This window comes from Geotrypetes seraphini, chromosome 2 (genome assembly GCF_902459505.1).
Source record: "Geotrypetes seraphini chromosome 2, aGeoSer1.1, whole genome shotgun sequence".
NCBI classification, from domain to species: Eukaryota; Metazoa; Chordata; class Amphibia; order Gymnophiona; family Dermophiidae; genus Geotrypetes; species Geotrypetes seraphini.
The window spans coordinates 470855931-470870188 of record NC_047085.1 but is presented as its reverse complement, the minus strand read 5'-3'; the positions used below and the strand labels follow the sequence as shown (position 1 = coordinate 470870188).

The following is a 14258-nucleotide window of genomic DNA, read 5'->3' as shown; positions in this document are numbered from 1 at the left end:
CAAGAGGAAATGTGGGCCCAGGCAGGTGAATATAGAGTCCATCTCGTACACCTTGTCCACTTCATAAGAACATAAGAATTGCCACACTGGGACAGACCAAAGGACCATCAAACCCAGTATCCTTCTTCCAACAGTGGCCAACCCAGGTCCTAAGTACCTAGCTAGTTCCTAAGCAGTAAAACAGATTTTATGCTGTTTATCCTACAAATAAGCAGTGGTTTTCCCAAAGCCATCTCGATAATGGACTATTGACTTCTCTTTTAGAAAATTATCCATTTTTTAAACCTAAGCTAACTGATTTCACCATGTTCTTTGACAACGAATTCCAGAGTTTAATTGCACGTTGTGTGAAGAAATATTTTCTCCAATTTGTTTTAAATCTATTAATTAGCTTCATTGCATGCCCTCTAGTCGTAGTATTTTTGGAAAGCATGAACAAGTGATTCACATCTACCCTTTCCACTCATTTTTTAGACCTCTATCATATCACCCCTGAGGTGTCTCTTCTCCAAACTGAAGAGCCCTAGCTGCTTTAGCCTTTCCTCATAGGGAAGTTGTCCCATTCCTTTTATTATTTTTGTTGCCCTTTTCTGTACATTTTCTAATTCTGCTATTTCATTTTTGAGATATGGCAACCAGAATTGCATATAGTTTTTGAGGTGCGGCCATACTCTCTTACTCCTGCATATACATTTGGTGATAGAACCCCATTATTTACCCTTCTCCATTGAGAATTTTGACCATTTAAAAACCTTACTCTGTTTTCTGTCTTTCAACAAGTTCTTAATCCGTAATAGGACATTAGCTACTATCCCATGACTTTCTAATTTCCTCAGAAGTCTTTCATGAGGTACTTTGTCAAATGCCTTTTGAAAATCCAAATACACAATATCAACTGGCTCACCTTTTATCCATGTGTTCATTCACCCTTTAAAAGAAATGCAGTAGATTGGTGAGGCAAGATTTCCCTTGACTCAATCCATGTTGGCTTTCTCTCATTAATTCATGCTTATGTATATGTTCCATCATTTTGTTCTTTATAATAGTCTCTACCATTTTGCCCATCACCAACATGAAACTCACCTGTCTGTAATTTCCCGGTTCACCTCTGGAACCCTTTTTAACAATCGGCGTCATGTTGGCCACCCTCCAGTCTTTCAGTACTATTCTGGATTTTAAAGAAAAACTACAAAGTACTAACATTAGCTCTGCAAGTTCATTTTTCAATTCTATCAGCACTCTGGGATATATACCATCTGGTCCAGGCGATTTGCTACTATTCAGTTTGTTAAATTGACCCATTACATCATCCAGTTATACAGAGGTTTGTTTCTCTGATTCTTCAGAATTGAATACCATTTCTGGCACCTGCAGCTCTTCTACATCTTCCTCAGTGAAGACCGAGGCAAAGAGTTTTTAATCTCCACTATGTCCTTGTCTTCACTGAGAGCCCCTTTAATCCCTTGGTCGTCTAGCGGGCAACTGATTCTCTTCCCAGCTTCTTGCTTTTAATATACCTAAAATAGTTTTTACTGTGTGTTTTTGCTTCCAGCGCAATCTTCTTTTCAAAGTCTCTCTTCGCCTTCCTTATTAGCGCCTTGCAGTTGACTTGACATTCCTTGTGTTGTTTACAATTATTTTCAGTTGGGATCATTCTACTTTCTGAGGATTCATTTTTAGCTCTAATAGCTTTTTTTTTTTACTTTTCAGGTTTTTTTTCCTTTTTAAAAAATTAATTCTACTTTACAGTAGTATACAGTGAAATCATGAACTTGTTGCTCAAAGAAGCCTGTTCCAAAATACAGGAGAAATGGATGTTTGTGCGCTGCAGTGAGTGCAGCATAAACATCCATTGTAGAAAAATCAATGCATTGTATATAATGCTGATGGGTTCAAAGCCAGCACACAACCAGTTATGTCCTGGCATGTACCCAATTATTCTGTAAAATAGAAATGTATCTGGGTATGTGCCAGCACATAACATTTATCTTTGAACCTTAGAAACATAAACGAGTATTATCCTGATGCTGTCACATCAACTGGTTTTCCTTACCTGTTTGACATTTGGGGGTGGGAGAGTGACAAATTCCACTGAAGGACTAAGGAGGCAGTCCCTCCCATCCAAATCCCTCTAGGAAAGTCCTGCTTATTAGAAGCTGTTTATCAAATCTTAAATGTGCTTGTAGCAAGTGTATTTTCCAGTGTCAGTCTTTTAGACCACAGATGTTTAGTCCCCTTCTGAAATAGAGAATGCAAATAAGTCTTGTAAAATGCGGGCCAATATAAACATAATAATTAAACAAATTTACTTAATATTCTTAAACACAAAACCAATAAAAATAAAATAATATAACATAGACGCTATAGAAATAGACTCCTGGTAGAGGTGGAGACAAAGATTGTGTCTGAATTCAAGAAAGAATAGGACAGGCACGTGTGATTTCTTGGAGAGGGGAGGAGAGAGTGGTTACTGCGTATGGGCAGACTAGATGGGCCATTTGGCTTTTATCTGCCATCATATTTCTATGTTTCTGTTGTTGTTAGGTGGCATCGACTCATGCTCAAGTCCTAGTGACATGATGAATTGTGGATCTAAAAAGAAATCATTTTTGTGCTAGTCCGGAAGGGTCCTCCAGTGTCATCCCCATGGTTGTTCTCAACGTGTCCACCCATCTAATTGCAGGTGCACTCTTTGCCTGGTTCCTTTGATCTTCCCAAACATGATGTCCTTCTCCAGTGATCTTTCTCTTATGGTTGACCAAAATAAGACAAAGACAGTCGTAACTTCATCATTTGGACTTTGAGTGACATAGCTGGTTTGATCTCTTCCAGAATTGATTTGTTAGTTCTTCTGGTGGTCAATGGCATGCCTAAAATCCTTCTCCAGCACCAAAGCTCAAATGAGTCAATCTTCCTTCTGTCTCGTTTCTATAGTGTCCAGCTTTCGCATCCGCAACTGACCACTGAAAATGAATGCGTAGAAAAGTCTGATCTTCTTTTGGAGTGTTACCTCCTTGCCTTTGAATATTTTGGCAAGAACTTTCTATGAAAACCAAAAACAAATGTCAAGAATTCTGTTCATAAGAGGACCTGTCTTAAGATATTACCATTATAGGCAAGATCATTTTGGGGAACTCAATGTAACAGTAAACATCTGTGACTGTCATTCACGCAATAAACTATATATACTGTAAACCCTATATAACACAGGTGTTGAGTTCAAGATATTTGACTATTATAACTGAATCTACATATTATGTAATAAAATGAGAATCAAACAAAAAAGGAGGTGAAAAACCATACAGAGCAATCCAGGGAAAAAATCCACAGGTAGGGATGGACCAATAGACTTCAACCAAGGACCAAATGCAGCAAGACGTCAAAATGTGATATAAAGGTTTATTGAATTATATACTCGGAGCTTTGATACAGTAAAAATAGGCTTGACACAGAGCTGTGTTTTAGCAAAGAATGCCTGCTTCAGGAGCTGTTTCTGATTGTCACTTATAGTCAAACTTGTATAACTTCTATGGCACTTGTAGTCAAAGATCAAACACTGAAAAACTTAATTGATGGAACCTGCAATGTCTCATAACTTTTTTGCCATACACAATTGTACCTTAGTCTGCTGGTGGAGAAAAGGGAAATACTCGTACATCATAGTGTCATATTGTAAGTGGGCACTTATAAATCAAGTTTCAAATTAATTTAAAAAAAATTATTGTGCAGAAATATTAAGTGCAAAAGCTGAATGAAAAATTGTTGCGGTTTTCTGGGTTCATTACAACTGGGTTCTACCTACCCAGACACAGCAAGACCTGGAAAACTGCAACAATCATGATGCCAGTTGCTGAAGCCTAAGAGAACTGTATGAAGCAGATTGAGCTTTGTTGCAACCCCTTCTGGATGCATGAGGCAGATGGCATTTTGTTTGCATAAGGCAATGTCTAGATAAATATAGTACTACAGAACAGTACTGTGGCTGTTTCTTCCTGTTCCATTGGCACTTCAATTCACTCAGAAGCAGAGGTTATATCTGGCACTGTGAGCTTTCATTTATGGCTACCTGGTGATGATTTCCCTATCTAAAATTCCCCTTTCTCAACATACTTCATCTTATCATTGTAGTGACAGTTCTGGGTTGGGGGGAATTGCTAACCAAGGCTTTTTCCAGAACCCTGCAGTCATGGACCGTGAATCTGGTCACTAGATGCTACCCTGAAGTGAGGGCTATGACTTCTCTGCAGCATCCCCAACTTCAGCTGACTTATGGAGTGGATGACCTGACTGGAATTGAAGTAGGGACCACCTTCTGCATGGCAGTGCACAGCAATGCCACCTGACCTATTGGATTGGTCCTATAAATTCTTTCCTAGCTTTAGAACAGCATTTTAGAAAGTACATCCAACTCAGAATAAGGATGCTCAAGTCAGTATTTCACACATGGATATCCTTTTCTAAGAGGTTGCATATGGTAGATTCTGTTCTAAAACGCTTGAGGAATAGACATCCATGTGCTAGTTACATCCAGCATGAACATCAGCTTTACAAACTGAACAGTCCAAAATATTAGTGGGGTAAAACAAGGGATATACACATCATTGTAGCAGCACAAGAATGTCCATGTTATACTGTAAAATAGTCTGTATCAACAGCCCTCTCTGTATAATACAATTTCTTTACTTTTAAAGGACCTCAGCAGTTATGTAAACTTTTTACTCCAAGAATCTTACACTCCACCATTGTCACAACCCAGTTTTACTTTAATTATATTTAACACACATATTTAATTCATCTTTTTCAAACAGAGATGTTTCCAAACAAAAGTAAACAATTTATATGTAGTATTTATATACCACTTATAGCCTAAATGGTTTTATATTAAGGTACTCAAGCATTTTTCCCTATCTATCCGGGTGGGCTTACACTCTACCTAATGTACCTGGGGCAATGGGGGATTAGGTGACTTGCCCAGGGTCACAAGGAGCAGCGTGGGATTTGAACCCATAACCTCAGGGTGCTGAGACTGTAGCTCAAACCACTGTACCATAAAATCCCCTTCTCATCTTTCATATAGTATCAGTGATTCAATTAGGGAACTCCTTTCATGTTATAAAATAGCCGCATTGGCTGTTCCTCCACATGGATCTCTAATGGTCTAAGAACCACAGGACCCTGGTTCAAATTCCAGTGTTACCAATGACCATCTTTTTGGATGAAGACATCTGTTTCTTTTTGGAATTGGAGTTGGAAGTCCATAAGTCTAAATGCTGGTTTTCAGACATTGAGTAGAGCTTCTAAAATAAGGGCCTTATTGTGTGTTCTGCAACTCATGTTAACTTATGAAATGTAGATTTTTGATTTGAAATGGTATTATGAAAGTGCTGTAAACTTTGGTTTCATCTATGTGCTGATAAATAAAGTGTCTGTTTTATACCTAGGCTGTGTTGGCCTTAGCAGCTTCTTGGACTTCACGCCAAGTTGGAGAAAGAACATTGACAGGAATAGTCATAGACAGTGGTGATGGTGTAACTCATGTTATTCCAGTTGTAAGTCTGCAAGTTAACATCTAAATGTTTCTTTTTAAGTACAACATTTTGAAATTCTATCCACAATTACCCAATTCTATTAGATTTATGGTATTTTCTTACATGAATACTTGATGCTGTTATTGAATGCGTTAATGAGGAGGCCATTTTCGATAGGATGTCTAAGTCTGACTTTGGACATTCTTGCAAGACCTCTAAAATTGAAGGCAGAGAAACAGCCATTTTTGAAACTGGCTATACTGCAAGATGTCCCAACTTTTTTTTTTTTTTAAATCACCTACATAGAAGTCTTGGCCACCAGGATGTCCAACCCTTAAGACTTACAACTTTATTCACCATTTTTGACCACAAAACCATCCAAGTTCAAAACATCCAAATCCAGATCATTTGGACATGGGAGGTGCCATCATTGTAATGGACTGGCCATATAGACATGCCAGTAGAGCAGTGGGGCACCTTACAGGGCACTGCTGTGAATGTCACATAAAGGGCGCCAGAAGTACAAAACCATCCAAAATCTAGTATACTCACCTATCAACCACCCCAATAGCCCTTGTTTCTGCAGGTGACATCTGTAAGGTACTATAGTAGGATTTGGTGGGTGGTGGGTTTTGGTGGGCTCACGCTTTCCACCATAAATGTAGTGGTTAAATTGGGTCCTCCACTCTATGGCTCACTAGGCCACTCACCAGGCTCTGTAAGACACCTGTGTGTTGCTCTTCTACGCTTTCCTATACAAGGTACTGCTGTTCTAGAGACAGGATTGTAGTGTTTCATTCAGATCTTTGTGAACATCCAGAAAGTTGTTTTTGATTATCAGCACTTGAACGTCCCAGCTATTAGAACGACCAAGTGCCGAATTAGGCAGGTTTTGGGATGTTTCAAAATTTTGATTATGAGCCTCATAGGCCAATCATCCAAGTACAACTTATTTTGTATACTACAAATCTATATGAAAAAAAATCTATGTAATTTGCAAGATCAAATAAAAAGTATATGGAGGTTCAGGCAATTAAGAACAAGATGTTTCACAGTAATATAGGACTAGTACAAATGTGCAAAAGAAAAGCCACAAAAACATACACAAATGGGGAAAAAAGGGAAGGCGAAGCTATAGTATCGGAGATTAAATAGGGGAAGAGTAACATAAAAAGGGCAGGGAAACAAAATAGAGTTCATATTCTTCAGTAGATAGAACTTTGGAAGAATCAAATTATAGGAGAATAGACAGCTGCCAGGAAGTTATCAAACATATTTTTTCATTTCAAGTGGAAATGATTTACTAATTGATGTCCAGAAGCTACAGTTTTACAATACTTGTATCACTGTCTCAATGAGGCCTTCAAACATCCTTCAGATGAGTACATCATAGTGTATTCTTGGCCTACCAGCATTCCACTGTGCTGTTTTCATGATTAGGACCAGGAAATGACAACAGAAGGGAGTCAAAACCGATGCAAGCAGCAGAAGGAATATGATGCTTGCTCTGGCGGGGAGGAGAGGCAATGGCACCCAGGGCGGTCCATCGCCCCACCTTCCCCTCTACCATGCCATCGACTTGGAAAGTCCTTTTCCTCTTGACAATAAACTTGGCTACAAGGGTGACTGAGCTTCAAATATTGGTAACTTACGAACTCTATACTCTGTTTTATTTATTTATTTTTAAATAAAAAAAGGTTGTTCTATGAGCATCCCTTAAATTCATTTCCATCTTAATAATGAGAGATTTCTCACCTTTTTTCCAAAACCACACAAAGACTGATGTGAAAAAGTCCTTCATGATTTGGACTGATGGTGCAAGCTCCTGGTACTACTGTAAAAGGACTGAACCAATCAAATTCAAAACAGTTTTTTTAATCTTGTTTTAGCCCAGCAGGACTGGTTCACCAATTGTAAAATGAACTCTAGCAAAAATGGTTTCTTCTTTAAGTATTTGTACCATTGAATGTAAACTTTTAGAAATTCTGTGGCTTGTCATTTCACACACAATAACCTCGTGGACTGCATTAATCATATAGTTAGGCGCACAAAGGGATGTGCATTCATTTGAAAGGACATAGGAAACATCAACAGTATCTCCCATGTCATTTCCAGAAAAAAAATTCCTTGTGCTGTACACATTACTGTTTGTGCTAATGTTCTTCCCTTATCCATCTTCACTGGATCAATGAATGAGGAGCTCATAGTCATTTCTAAGGTTTTGACTAGACTGGCATTGTACTTTTGTAAACATTTGTTTTTCTTGTTTTCAGGCAGAAGGTTATGTAATTGGAAGCTGCATCAAACATATCCCTATTGCAGGGAGAGATATTACCTATTTCATTCAACAGCTCTTGAGGGAGAGGGAAGTGGGAATTCCTCCTGAGCAATCTTTGGAGACTGCAAAAGCTGTGAAGGTAAAAACTGTTGTGAAATACTTCAAAGTGTTGAGTTGGCTCATTGCGCTAGCGAAGATTTTAAAGAAGTATGGGGAACTGGGGAAGGGAGAGCATGACATGGGAGGGGGGGGGTGCTGATGCCCTCACCAAGATGGTGCCTGAGGCAGTGTGCCTCCCTGTTCTTCTTACGCCACTGCCTCTAGATGTACTGACAAATTCTGATAGTCACTGGGGCTCTATCATTCTTGTTCTCTTTCAGAATATATGCATAATAGCGAACTTGCACTTAAAAATGATGATTCTTGTAAAACAATGTTTGCTAAAGTTTGCCAAATGGACAAATCTAATTTTGAGGTGTGCTGCTGGTTCTAGGATTATTGCATTGGAGAGAGAGAGAGATAATATGGGAGAACAATTTAATATGGTCTATTGATTTATAGTTTATTTACTTTTGATTGACCACCTTTCCCAACAAATGGATCAAAGCGATTTACATAAAATATAATTTAAAGGAAGGAACTCCATATTAAAATGATAGATAAAAACAAACATTTACTACACACATTTATACAAGAAAGAACATCACATCTAGGTTCCGTCTCACATGTCTCCTTCATAGCCAGCATCAGAAGTGGTAGTGAATTATTGGACAATCTCAAATATCTAAGTGATCTAAGTGTACAATGCACTCTTTTTATTTGCAGGAGAAATACTGCTACATCTGTCCTGATATAGTAAAGGAATTCTCTAAATATGAAGCAGATTCACGCAAATGGATTAAACAGTATACAGGCATCCATGCAATTAGCAAAAAACCATTTGTAATAGATGTTGGCTATGAACGGTTCCTTGGACCTGAAATTTTCTTTCACCCTGAGGTACCCTGTTTATTAATTACTTACAATTATTATTAAAGATTCTGTTCAAGATTTATTTCTGTTGTGATCATATTCTAATAATTGTTTAGTTGTCTTTTCTAAGCTTGTGTATTATTAGTTGGGCATGGCCCAGATGTACATCTTCATTATCTAGTGAAAAAATAACATTTACTTTCACTTTCACCGAGAGCTAGAAATGTTTTTATCATTATTGTAGAGCACATGCTGTAATGTAGAGTTTTAGAAGCCATATTGTATCTTAATCATCAATAGAAAGGAGGCATAGGGTGAGGGAGTAGACTCAAGGTAACCAAAGGAAATATTTATATATAGAAAAGATGGTGGATGTGACGAACAGCTTCCCAGTGGGGCTAGTGGAGATGATATGTATATCTAGATTTAAGAAAGCATAGAATAAGTACCAATGTCTATCCATCTGTTTGGAGACAAAATAGCTCTAACATCATGATGAATCTGAGATCAGTTAAACAGTTTTGGGGATATATAATTTTTAGGATTGATGTGAGCTATAATGCCAAACATTGCTTTATTTTTATTCTTGAAGCTGAATGGTTATTGGAAGTTGTTTCACATCAGCAGATGGAGTAATTTTTGTCCATTTGTGGTAGTACCCCTCTACCTTTCGTTTTTTTTGTATAAAGAAAGATGGCAGTGTAACCTTGTATAGTTACTGACTGGGTGGAGAACACTGAAACAATGCAATACTCTGGATTATTCTTTTAGTTGCAATCCGATTTTTCTGTATCCACTCTACTTCAAAAAGGTTGTGGTAGAATTTATTTGGTTTTGTAATTATCTCTGCTATCCCAGTTTTGTTCATTTGACAAAATAACTCTCCCTAAATTCAACAGAGCAGGACCAAATTTTTGGCAAGATGAGAAAACTAAAATGGTTCAGTGCATTTCTATGAGAGTTTGTTCCAGCCACAGCAGTATACAAACATTGATCCATTTGTATATAGCAATTAGTGAACTGAGCTGTTCCAAGTGGTATCTCCTTTCCGTGTCATTGATGCACATAGAACCTCCGTGTCATTGATGCACATTGCCCTCTCCAGTCTCCCCCCAATACGGTTTTTCAAGATTCGCGGGGCTTCCTGGAACGGAACCCCTGCGAATATCGAGGGAATACTGTACAGTATTCCCCCGATTTTCACAGGGGTTCCGTTTAGGAACCCCCGTGAATTTCTAAAAACTGCGAAAGCGGTTTTTCACCTTTCAAAAGGCAGGGGAGGCAGGAGAGGGCAGCTGGAGAGGCAGGAGAGGACAGCTGGAACGCCGGCGGGTGAAGAAAAATACTCACAGTCTGCTCCGACCGCCTCTTCCTGTAGTAAAGTCAGGCTACCCCAATCAGGAGCTGCTTTGACACGCAGCTCCTGATTGGTATAGCCTGACTTTACTACAGGAAGAGGCGGTCGGAGCAGACCGTGAGTAAGTGAGTCCGCGAACCGCAAATTCGCAGAGGAACATTGTAATGTATTGTTGAATGGTACTGACAACATAAAAAGTAAAAAAAGTGAAAAATGGTTTTGAATCTTGCCCTCTTAGGGACCCTTTTACTGAACTAAGCATAAAAACATATGTAAAATGGCATGCCATGGATTGGGCTCAGGCATTCTGTGGTAACTTTCAATTATCCTAGGTCAAGCAGGCAGCATATGCTCACATGTGGGTGACATTATCCACAGAGTCTGGTAAGGACAGTGTTAAAAGTGAACTGTCATCTTAAGTTTTAATAAACTTTGCGACTGCCAACTCCACTCATGTGCGAGTGCCTTCCTGCCAGACATAGGCTCGCAGTTCCTCAGTTCTTTGTTTTCCACAGAGCGAAGAAGTTCTTTTTTCTGGACTTTGTCCAGTTGGCATTGCCTTTGACCCGTATAATTTGCTACTGGCCTTTGGCTGTTGTTTTTTCCTTACTTTAGTTATTTTGTTTTCTTATAAAAATAAAATTAATAATACTACAATAATTTCTTTTTCCTCATTTGGGCTTTTCAGCCTTCTTATGGGGCTTTTCAACCTTTGTGTTATTCTTCGGTGGGTTTTCTCTATTTCATCATTGAGTTTAATTTTGCTGTCACAATTTTTCCATCCATGTTGAAACAGTTGACAGACTTTAAAAAGTGCTGTCGGTGCCAGCAAACTATTTCAATCACTGATCTGCATAGCTGGTGTTTGCAGTGTTTGGGACTTGAGCATCGTGTTGACACCTGCACACGCTATTCCACCTTACAAAAGCGCTCACTAAAAGCTCATCGCATTTGGCAAGAGAAGCTCTTCAGTTCAACCATGGACACCGGAAAACACTCTGAGTCTGCAGTACTGGCAGTACCAGCATCGATATCGGATGAGATTCCAGCATCGGGGAAGCCATCCTCTTCCCAGGAAGCTTCGCAAGCCTCTACAGCATCGAGTCCCTCGATGCAGGCTAAACGATAGAGCCATTGCTCTCCATCTCTGCAGGTTGTGTCTCCTCCTCGAGGTCACCCACCCTTCGACACCCTACTGCACCGATGATACCGGCTGTTAAGCCAAGGGTACCAGTGCAGCTCTTGAAAGAGCAACTCAATGAGTTTTTCAGGAAGGAGCTCAGTGACATGTTTAAATTACATGCAATACTGGTGCTGACATCGACTCCCTCGGTACCTGTCTGGCCTATGCATAGTACCTCGAGGCCAAGGGGTACCAATTCTAGATCTCCATCAAGACATCAGGCTAACTCTCATTGATCTGCCAGTAGACAACAACACTTTCTATCAAGGCATTGATCCTCAACATCACAGCGATGCTCTTCATCGAAACGTCGATGTCCTTCTTTGACGCATCGATGCTCTTCATCAACTAGACACTCTGCATTGAGGCACCGTCGTTCTACATCGCATCAAACCTATGTTTCCAGGGTAAGAGAACTTCCTGTCGCTCCTCTTCATCAAATTTGTACCGAAGATGTCGAGGAACATTGTCTCATCATTCTCATTGTTTTCCTCTACATTCTTCTTCTTGCAGAGAATCACCTGGGGTTCCTGCAGTTGATTCTGATCGCTCATGTCACCATAGTGACTCTGAGTGTGAACCCACTTTGTCTATCCCTGAGTCATATGACATACCTTCAGATCCATCTCCTCCTGCAAGAAGAAGATTTCCTCCAGAAGGACTTTATTTTACTAAATACATTATACAGTTGGGCAAGGCCCTCCCTGTCAAATTAAGGCTGACACTGAACCCAGGGCAAAGCTGCTTGATTCCTTAGATTATGACAAACCTCCTAAGGAACTTCTCAAGTTACCGCTGCATAATCTTCTTAAACAGACCCTCTTTTGAAACTGGGAGACTCCTCTTTCTGTTACTGCAGCCCCAAGAAAAATTAATTTACTCTATAGAATAATTTCTTGCCCTGGATTTGACAAGCTGCAACTACAATCGTTGCTTGTGGAATCGACTCTTAAAAAATCCTGCACCACTGGGATGTGAAGGTTGTACTATGGACAAATTTGGTCACCGTCTCTACCAAAACTCTATGTTGGCTAATACAATGCTTATTTACAACTTCTACATGTCATTTTATTTTAAACATCTTGTAAAGAAGTTGGCTGATTTCGAGCAGTATATTCCCCCAGAACATCTTGTGGATTTTCAGCAGATCATACACTAGTCTTCTACAAACCAGAAAATATATAGCACCAGTTCAGGGTTGCTGCAAAGATATAACACAGGAGCCAGGGCTTAATTTATAGATAAAAAAGAAGTGAAGCTGTGGAACTGGGAGAGGTTTGGATGGGCCAGCAGCAACAGAAGACGAGGGGCTGGATTAGAGAGTAGTGACTATTCTCTGCTCAACTCCAGGCTCACCACCTCTCTTTCTCTTGCTTGCAGGCTGCTTGGAAGGAAGGGAACAGAGCAGAATACCGTTGCTGCACTGGAGTCTGAAAATAAATGGTGGAGCTGTGTTCCAGGCCATTCCCCCACAAATTACGTAAGCCCTGGCAGGAGCAAAAGGGTTATGTGAAGCAAAGTGTAACACTTCATCCCAGAAGACTTGTGGCCCAAATGGGCCTGGTTGCCATATCCACCAGGAGGATGGTCCAGAGAAGCCTGAGCTGAGCACCCAGCATAGAGAAGATATGGACCAGAGCTTCTGATGTAGCCTGACCTCCTCCCTATAACAACTATACTTACCTGGTCTAGAGAGGTGTCCTGTGTTGTACCTCTCTCTTATACGGCAAGCAGTGCCTCCTGATTTACCACTAAGGATTAAATGCCATCATTTTTCAAAATGGTGGTGGTAAGAGAGGGATGCTGCTGGATGTGTATGTAGTGTGGGTGTCTGGATGGATCAGAAGCTCTCTGGTCCAGGGTCTCCTTATGCTGGGTGTCAGGTGCCCGGACAAAGGATGTCCTGAACTAGATAGCCCCAGGTGGGAAAAAAGGACAGGGACCAGTGAGTTCAGTCAGGTGGCCTTTAACATTTCTCTTCCTATCAATGTGAAAGCCAATCCCTGCTCAGACACTGAAAGGAAGGGAGACATTTTACTCCTGATGCAACAAATTGCTGCATATTACTGCTGTTTTTATTGCCAGTGAAATTTTAAGTGCTGTTAAAATTGGATGCCATTAGTTTACTTTAATGCATCATGAGGAGTAAATTTTAATTTTTATCTGTGTGCATTGAAGTTTTAAAGTACCATTTCTAACTAGTTACTCACTACATTGAAGCCTCAATGCTTGATTGTTTGAATATTAGCCTAACGGTAAACAACACAGCAGATCTTGAAAGGTACCTAGGGAAAAGGATAAATTAGAGAGTGAGAGAGAAGACAAAAGAGATTCATTGTAAACAGTAAGGCAATGCAATACACTTAGGGAATATAGGTAACTCTGCTACTTATAATTAAAGAGAAGATATTTAAGTACATTCATATTTACAAAAAAAAAAAAAAAAAGCTAAGTAGCAGGCTAGCAAGGCATGGAAAGCTCCTGAATTTCTAAAAGAGCAAGGAATAGCAATGAAAAGCATCAAATGGAATCTAAAGATTTTGTTGTCTCTCATTACTGGAAAAATAAGGAGAAAGACGAACAATTATGTTGGGAAAGGCTTATCTTATTTAAAAGAGAAAAGCTCGCCTCTGCCTCTTCTCTACAACCAGCAACTACCCTTAAATAAGTGGCCTGTGTCCCCTGGAGCCTCCATCTGAAACAGATTATCTTTACACATTCTCATATTCTGTGATCATTCTATAGACACTGAGCAGCCATGTACAGCTCCAGGTCGCAGAGCCCTAGGTATACATGCACAGATTTTTAGAGCATCTCAGATCAGAGCATTTTATATACATGTTCTAGTTACAGATCACATACATCTGGTAACTGTCTTCATCACCCTGCTATCCCAGCTGTCCCATGGTAAATACTTTGATTGGTCAGGCATGAAAAGTT

At 39.7% G+C, this 14258-nt stretch overlaps 1 protein-coding gene across 10 annotated transcripts in view; it reads left to right on the top strand.

Annotated features, from left to right (window-relative positions):
• The window catches only part of ACTR3B (actin related protein 3B), a 107287-nt gene that overhangs the window by 51540 nt on the left and 41489 nt on the right, over window positions 1-14258 (top strand). For all 10 annotated transcript variants that reach the window (XR_004538183.1, XM_033931646.1, XM_033931643.1 and 7 more), the window contains exons 6-8: window positions 5442-5549; window positions 7802-7945; window positions 8632-8805. Coding sequence is in view for 9 of the 10 variants with exons in the window: in XM_033931646.1 (XP_033787537.1) it covers window positions 5442-5549; window positions 7802-7945; window positions 8632-8805 (426 nt within the window). In the remaining variant the exon portion in view is untranslated. The remainder of the gene's footprint in view (window positions 1-5441; window positions 5550-7801; window positions 7946-8631; window positions 8806-14258) is intronic.